Source organism: Cebus imitator, unplaced genomic scaffold, assembly GCF_001604975.1.
Source record: "Cebus imitator isolate Cc_AM_T3 unplaced genomic scaffold, Cebus_imitator-1.0 Scaffold601, whole genome shotgun sequence".
Taxonomy (NCBI): Eukaryota; Metazoa; Chordata; class Mammalia; order Primates; family Cebidae; genus Cebus; species Cebus imitator.
The window spans coordinates 322,149-329,810 of NW_016107916.1; the positions used below are offsets into that span (position 1 = coordinate 322,149).

The 7,662-nt window shown below is 40.2% G+C and overlaps 1 protein-coding gene across 1 annotated transcript in view; it reads right to left on the bottom strand.

The window, feature by feature from the left end:
- SYT10 (synaptotagmin 10) overlaps positions 1-7,640 on the bottom strand; it is a 57,746-nt gene extending 50,106 nt beyond the window's left edge. The window contains exon 1 of the mRNA XM_017516723.2: positions 7,193-7,640. Coding sequence (XP_017372212.1) covers positions 7,193-7,343 — 151 coding nt within the window. The 5' untranslated portion in view covers positions 7,344-7,640. The remainder of the gene's footprint in view (positions 1-7,192) is intronic.
- Positions 7,641-7,662: the final 22 nt, after the last annotated feature.

The following is a 7,662-nucleotide window of genomic DNA, read 5'->3' on the forward strand; positions in this document are numbered from 1 at the left end:
ATTAAAAAGCTTTACATATGCTCATAATTGAGTAAATTATTTATAATTTGTGATTATATATTAATCACATATTTACATTAACTTGAACATCACACATAGCATCACGTACATTTAATTATGGCACGAGTACATTTAACGCTTGGCACAGTGGTGTTTGCACAGTAAGTGCTCAACAAATATTGCTTGAATAAAAGTATAATGCTAAAACCACTTCTCAGGTACATTAACAGCTCATATTGTAACAGATTAGAAACTATAGGTTTCTGAATACTGATTTGTCTGTAGGACCTATAAATCCACGACTACTAAAACATCACTAAGGAAACAATATTAATAAATACTGAAGAGATAACAATTGTCTTTGTTTAAGACAATTTTGCAGGATGGACAAATTGACATCTACATGGTTTTAAAAACTGACTATCATGTTATCTAGTCAACAATGGAATAATAAATTAGCAGATCATAATATACATCAAGGTTCATCTAAAGGAAAAAGAAGTCATTAATATTGGTTCCTTTCTATCTCCCTTAGGATGATTCCACTCTTCTGGTTCCAAAGCCATTACGGCACAATTCCATGAAGAAATAAAGGTGTAAGGACTTTTATTAATTTCTGGTAATAAAACCATCACAGCTACTACTTTTTTTCCTTGATAGTCTACGTCAGCCATGTTAATGCCTGCTCTTATAGTTTCAGTGACTACTTAGGATGTATTCAACATTATGAAGAAAAAAAAAACTACCCTATAAAATAATAAAAGAAGCCGTCTCTTTAGTCAGGAATTTTGTTTCTAAACTTGGTCAGTGTTAGGTATTCCACCAACAGAGGAAACTGGCTTTATGCAAGTTAGAAGAAATACCTATAATAATAACACTCCCTATTTGAAGGTTCAGTTTCTTTGATACATTCATACTAATTATGCTCTGAGATTTTTGAGTGGGTGACTCTTAGCTCTTTCTCACTGTCATATTTTGTCTCCCATGCCTCACAATACTAAATTTTAATAGTATACACTGTTAATTACTTAAGTTGACCAAAATATGGTAGGAAAATACAGTATACAAGATTTGAATGGATTGTTTTTTCTAATTACTAATTAACAAAAACAATGTAATTGGTAATTTAATATCTGTTTTCACTAAATACTTACTTATAAACATATAGAAAGAATATATTTGGGATTATATGAGTTCAAAGTTGTGTATTTTAAACACGCTAAAAATCTTTTACATGATTTTACAGTTGACACAAATCAATTATATTTGGCCAAGGATATGTAAACAGCTATTCATATACACTGAAGTACACATGTATGCATATAGTCACATAAGAAAAATGAAAAACACTGCTTGTCATATTTGGATGATAGAAAATCTACTAAAAAGAAAGGTTTGGGATTTGAGTCTTAATTGCACACGAAGAAATTTTATTGGCCAGTAATTATAGCCAATAATATAATAATATTAAGAGCTTATCTTCACAGACATTTTTTCCAATGCCATTCAGTGTCAAGAATGCCCCCAGAATTTCCTCTTTTTATTCATACTCTTCGTTAAACCTAGGCTAAAATCTAAGACGCCCTGGTTTCTTAGCCTATCTCCATCACTAACTAGTTGTGATTTGAAGGGACGTTAACTTTTCTTTACCTTAGTTTTTTCATCTGCAAAGTGATGATTCCTACTTTCAACTGGAATGATTAACAGCAATTTGAATAATGAGATAGTTACTTTTCCCCTGCCACTTTCTACTTAGCACATTAACATGCCTTCCTTTTACTGCCATACATGAATATATTGAACAGATATTCTAGAACTTGTAGACTCAGTGCTTTACATATCACTTACAAATTTAGTCATGGAATTATAGCTCCACCTGAACACACTCTGAAGAAAGTCAATGGATACCTATATCACGTTCAGTTGCTTTTTCATGAGGATGTTGCTCTCTGAATTCTAGCATTTAAATGTTTCAAGTGTTCCAATTTCTGCTACTGTCATAAACTGAATATTTTGTATGACTACTTATATAGGGTATTGTATTAGACACTGGCGACACAAAAATTCAGGTGTATACAATTTAGTTGCATAAGGGATTTGGAGATTATTAAATAGGACTTATTATTTTACAAATAATAAAGTTGAAGCTTCTTGATAATAAATTCCTTGATTCATTCATTTATTTAAAAAAATATTAGTTGGGCTGGGCGTGGTGGCTCACGCCTGTAATCCCAGCAGTTTGGGAGGCCAACGAAGGTGGATCACCTGAGGTGAGGAGTTCGAGACCAGCCTGACCAACATGGAGAAGATCCCATCTCTACTAAAAATACAAAATTAGCCAGGCGCAGTGGCTCACACCTGTAATTCCAGTTATTCGGTAGGCTGAGGCAGGAGGCTCTCTTGAATTTGGGAGGCAGAGGTTGCAATAAGCTGAGGTCACCCCATTGCACTCCAGCCTGGGCAACAAGAGTGAAACTCTATCTCCAAAAAACCAAAATTAAGTCCCCAGTAGGAACCACAGATTTTTCCAGCCACTGATGATAAAATAAACAAGCCCCTGCCATCAAAGAGCTGACATGCTATTGACTTAATGTGCACATCGTTAGTGCAATAAAATGTAGATCAGGAAGAATATAATCACATGTTCAAAATATAAATGATTTTAATTGGCTTTGGAAATTACGTTAAACATTTATGGTAAAGTTTGTCTTCTGCCAGAATTTTGCATAAAGAAAGCTTGTAAATGCAGATGCATCTCAATTACTAATTTTTTTTTAAAAAGCAAAATTACAGTAATGATTAAGTTTTTTAAAAAACTGTGATTTGAACTTGGTATACAGAATAATTCATAAGAATTAGGGACGGTGGGGGGTGGGGAGCTGGGGGGGGGATAGCAGGGGGAGAAATGCCACATGTAGGTGATGGGGAGGAAGGCAGCAAATCACACTGCCATGTGTGTTCCTATGCAACAATTTTGCATGTTCTTCACATGTACCCCAAAACCTAAAATACAATAAAATAAATAAAGGGGAAAAAAAAAAAAGAATTAGGTGTCAGAGACTTATAGTTCATAGAAAAAGGAAATACAGCTTTTTAATTTGTCACAAAGGAAAAAGAAAACGTTAAAGCAAGAAAAGATGGCTGCTAATACTGCTAACATACTGGGAATTAAGAAAAATAAATGTTTTTTTTTTTTTTTGAGACCTTCTTGGCTTTGAAGATAGTTGTCCATTTCTGTCTGAAGTAAATCAGACCAAGCACAAGGTGTATGATGGTCATGTGACAATAAAACTAGACATAACAGAAACTGGCCACTCTTCACTGGAGTGACAATGTGGAGGAAGGAAAAATATCTCATGTATCCTTCTTCAAATGGGCCTATCCTTCTGAATTCACTGTGGCTGCATTATTCTATAGACCTACAATCTCAAGGACAAATTTCTGCTGATAATATGTTTGTAAACTGCAATTCTTTATACAATCACTAGGATGTGTAAAACTCCATTATGGTGATTAAAAATGACAACTCAATTAATTGGGTAGTCATTTGCTTTCTCTAAAGTCCCTCTTCTAATTTTAAACTTTTACCATAGACCCACTATGCCTTGATCTCAGAGGAAAATTATGATGTAATTCTTAAAATTTTACTTAACTATCCCTTTTCTTATCAGTTAAGTACTTTAATAATATTCTTTGCCATATACCTACTCATTATCCCTACCTCTAAGAAACTGAAGAACACATGTATGAATTTAGAAGAATTTGTCTAAATTTTTATTTCAGAATTTTTAGTCCCAAATTAAAATTGTGTAAACATGCAAATTAATACAGTGATGAATTAAATGCTTATGAAAATCTTTAAGGTTAGATATATACAATTGTGATGTGAGCGCAAGTGACTGTTAGCTTAAGTGGGTTTGATCAGCTATGAAGTATGAGGTCTGCCTTTCAAGCAACGTAGGCTCCTTGAAACTGATAAGCATTTGAGCAACAATTCAGGAGTAACCAGAAATTAAGCTGAATCCAGTTCAAAATTATTATGTATATTCAGTCAGAGTATGCCTGAAAAATAACTTTTGAGTCCAATATATGGCTTTGTATTTTCTCTAAGCATTCCAGTATTAAACCATATTGTGCATTCAGATGAATTTAGTGGGTGACTTATCTATTTGGGGGGAGGGAGAGAGTCGTAGTAAAAAGACTAAAAAAATCTGATATTCTAAAAATTGCACATGGTGAACTTTCTAGAATATGAGTAATGTTGGCACATACAATGACTCTAATAAACTACTCCAAAAGAGTAAATGAACTAGTGTTGGCCACTTTAGTGTAAGTCTTCACCAATTTTACTAAAGTATGAGATTGGTCATTTTGTGATCATATTGCCATTGTGAGATCCTCAATGGCAACAATACTGCTGCTGCTTCTGCTACTGCTGATATGGTAAAGGGTATGGTGATGCTTGCACTCCACTGGCATTTACAAAACCAGTCAGATGATATCTTACTTATACATGTGATTTGTAGCTCCCTTCATGTAGAATGACTTTAACTGGAATTACCTGAATTTCTCTCCCTCTATCTCTATGTGAAGGAATTAAAAATATACAGTTTTGGTGCTTGTAATTATCACTGTAATGTTAGAACAACTAATACCATCTGGGCAGTGCTGATTAACTTTCAGAATAAATAAGCACTGTGCCATTTAACATTGTTGATGTCTTCCTACCAAAAATGCCCTTCTCATTAAACAATGAGTAGAAGGGTGGCTGGAAGTGCTTCATTTGGGAACCTATAATAACAAGCATGAGAGCACAAGTGATAAGAAAATCTACTTTAAAGAACAGTGTGACACTGAGCGGCTAATAAATAAAATTAAATGTTTGGCAAACAATCTTTAAATCCACTTCATAGACATCTATTAACTTTGAGAGTCGATTTGCAGATTAAAGTATTTTACTTCTAACTGTTGCTTAGATTCGCAAATGGAAAATGTAAAGCAATCTTGTCTGTCTTTATACGTCATACACAACCTTGTAGAATTCTTAGTAATAGTCATTAAATGTTCTTATATTCAATCGAATACCCTACTTGTATATATCATGGAGTATATATTTCCTCTTAAGGGGAGGAAAATATTCTTGCAATTGTTTTAGGCAATTTTTTTTTTTCTTTACTTTTAATTCCCAAGGGAAAAAGTTCAAAAGGAATTCAGACAACTAATTCTGGTAGTGTAGGAAAAACTGAGAACCCCTTCTACAATTCATATACTGTATTTTATCAGAAGGTGATATAGCTGTGCATTTTAGACAGATTTAAAAGCTGGGATTTGGTTTCTAGCCTTCACATATTTTCCTCATTATCAGCCAATCTGAGACCCGGGAAACCACTATTTTGGTGTGTGATCACTTCTGGGCAGGAAAGAGGAAAATCAGTAGTTTTATTCACAGGATCAACTGTTCAATTACCAAAGCACAAATCTTCAAAGTTAAATACTCTAATTTCATCCAGTGTAGCCCCTTCTCTGAGTCTTACCTTTAGCACGTATGTCACTAACGACGTTTCCGAAAACCTTATCTAATATCACCACAGAGGACTCTAAGGTCACAGTATTCTGGTCTTTACCTCATGCTTAGCAATGATACACACGACATGAATACACCCTGCTCACCCAGTCCCTTCCACTGATAACTGAGTTTCACACACTCCTAGGAATTTAACACCTACTGAACGAATGGAAATGATTCTTGGTTGTGTTTATACACTGAAATGCTAAAGTTTTCCGTTCCAGGGTCCAAACATCGGCATCTCTTCAAGCTCTGCCAAGTGCGGACAGAGCCCCCTTGGCTCCACAGATCAGAGAATTCTAAACCCTGCAGCTACCCATGTGAACAATGGAATTGTAAAAACTAAACTAAATCCATTTGCACTCCCCGCTTGGCTTTGACGCAGGGGTGGCGGTGGAGGGGATTCACTAAGTGTGCCCGCTTTGCTCCCTCCCAGCACGCAGGGCTCAGTGTTGTCCTGCTCCACCCCGGGCTTGGCTGTCCAGCTCTTGTTGCCCCGACTATCTTCCACGCTTAAAATCCCATCAAAATGACAGGAAAAGCAAAGGGAAAGAACCTACAGAAGGAATGGTAACCTTCCAGCCAAAAATCCCGAAAGCAGTGTTTTTTTTGACTCCCAATGCAACAAGTGACCCTTCTCTAGTGACTCCTGAAACCAAGCCGCCCGCAACTCGGGGGTCCATCTCTCTTGCGTGCGAGCAGCACAGCAGGCTGGACACACCAGCCTTTTCCCCAACAGTGACCCGAACGGTGGCTCGGGTTCTCTCCTTTCTAGCCCCAAGCCTTGAGGAAAATCCACTTGAGACTTTTCCCCATCTCCAGATTTCCGACGGTCGATATCCGCCTCCATCCAGCCCATTTCCAAGTTTCCTGAAGGGCAGGGAGGACGTCTATGAGTTGGGTGTATGAGAGCCTGCAAGTTGGGTGTATGAGAGTGAGCAAGGGATTTTAAACGTTTCCCCTCTCTTCCACTTCCTCGATATGTGTCCTGAGCTTTAGGTGTCGCCTCACAAATGGGATCAATAATCCTTGCTGTTTCACCAACTCTGTCATGAAATCCTAGAAAATCGTATCTATTAAAGGGCTTGGGAAATTGTCAAGTGCCCGACAGGTTGAAGCCGCGAGTTACCTCAGAGGCCAAGGCAGCCACATCTGCAAGGGAGTTAGTTCTGTGCGTCCAAACATAGATTGGTGCGTCCCACCTAGGCCCCATCCGCAAGACCCGGACCCGCGGCCACTGTGACAAACGAGGTCAGCCCGAGTCCCACAGGTGAGCCGCCCCCGCGAGCAGCCGCGCCGCGAGAGGCCGGGCGCCGCCACCGCCCGCATTCGCCTTTCCACTCCGGGAGGAAGACGGGAGGCGTGGGAGAGCGCGGAGAGGCGCGGCGAGCCTGGGAGCGGGAGACGGCGCCAGGAGGCCGGAAGCGGACCAGAGAGCGGGAGAAGCCCGGCAGGTGGACAAGAGGAGACAAAACCCAAACATCCCACCCTCGAAGTCGCCAGGAGCCGAGCGAAGTACGGAGCGAGGTAGGAAAGCGCGGCCCCCTAAATATGCCCTGGGAGCGGCGCGGGAGGTGTAGGACCCCGGAGCTTGCAACCAAGCGCGCAGGGTCCCCTCCCGGTTACCTGTGCTGCCTCCGCCCTGGCTGCCCCGGTCCCGGGGGAAGATGCCCAAGCACTTCTCCTGCTCCACTCGGCCCGCGAAGCACAGCTCGGTGACGATGTGCAGTGCCTTCTTGCACAGACTGTTGACTCCGTCCTCCTTGTGGAAACTCATCGTTTGGCTTTTCTTTCGTTTTCTCTTTTTTTCCCCAGTTAGCCGTCTTTTCCCCTTCCCGTACGTCTAGACTAACCCCTCTGGCGCCCTAAGCCATTGTCCGCCCGCGGTGACTGGCTGCAGAGCGCGCCGCTGAGAGACTGCAACTCTTAGGAGCCCCGCGTTGGCCCCATGGCGGGAGCGGAGGGCGCTGGGGAAAGAGCGGCGAGGAGGCTGCGGCTGAGGCGACGTTTGCGCCAACTCTCCCGCCGCGCGAGCGAGCCGAGGCCAGCAGGAACTATAGACCCGGCATGGAGTGCGGAGGGGAGGGGGGAGCCGT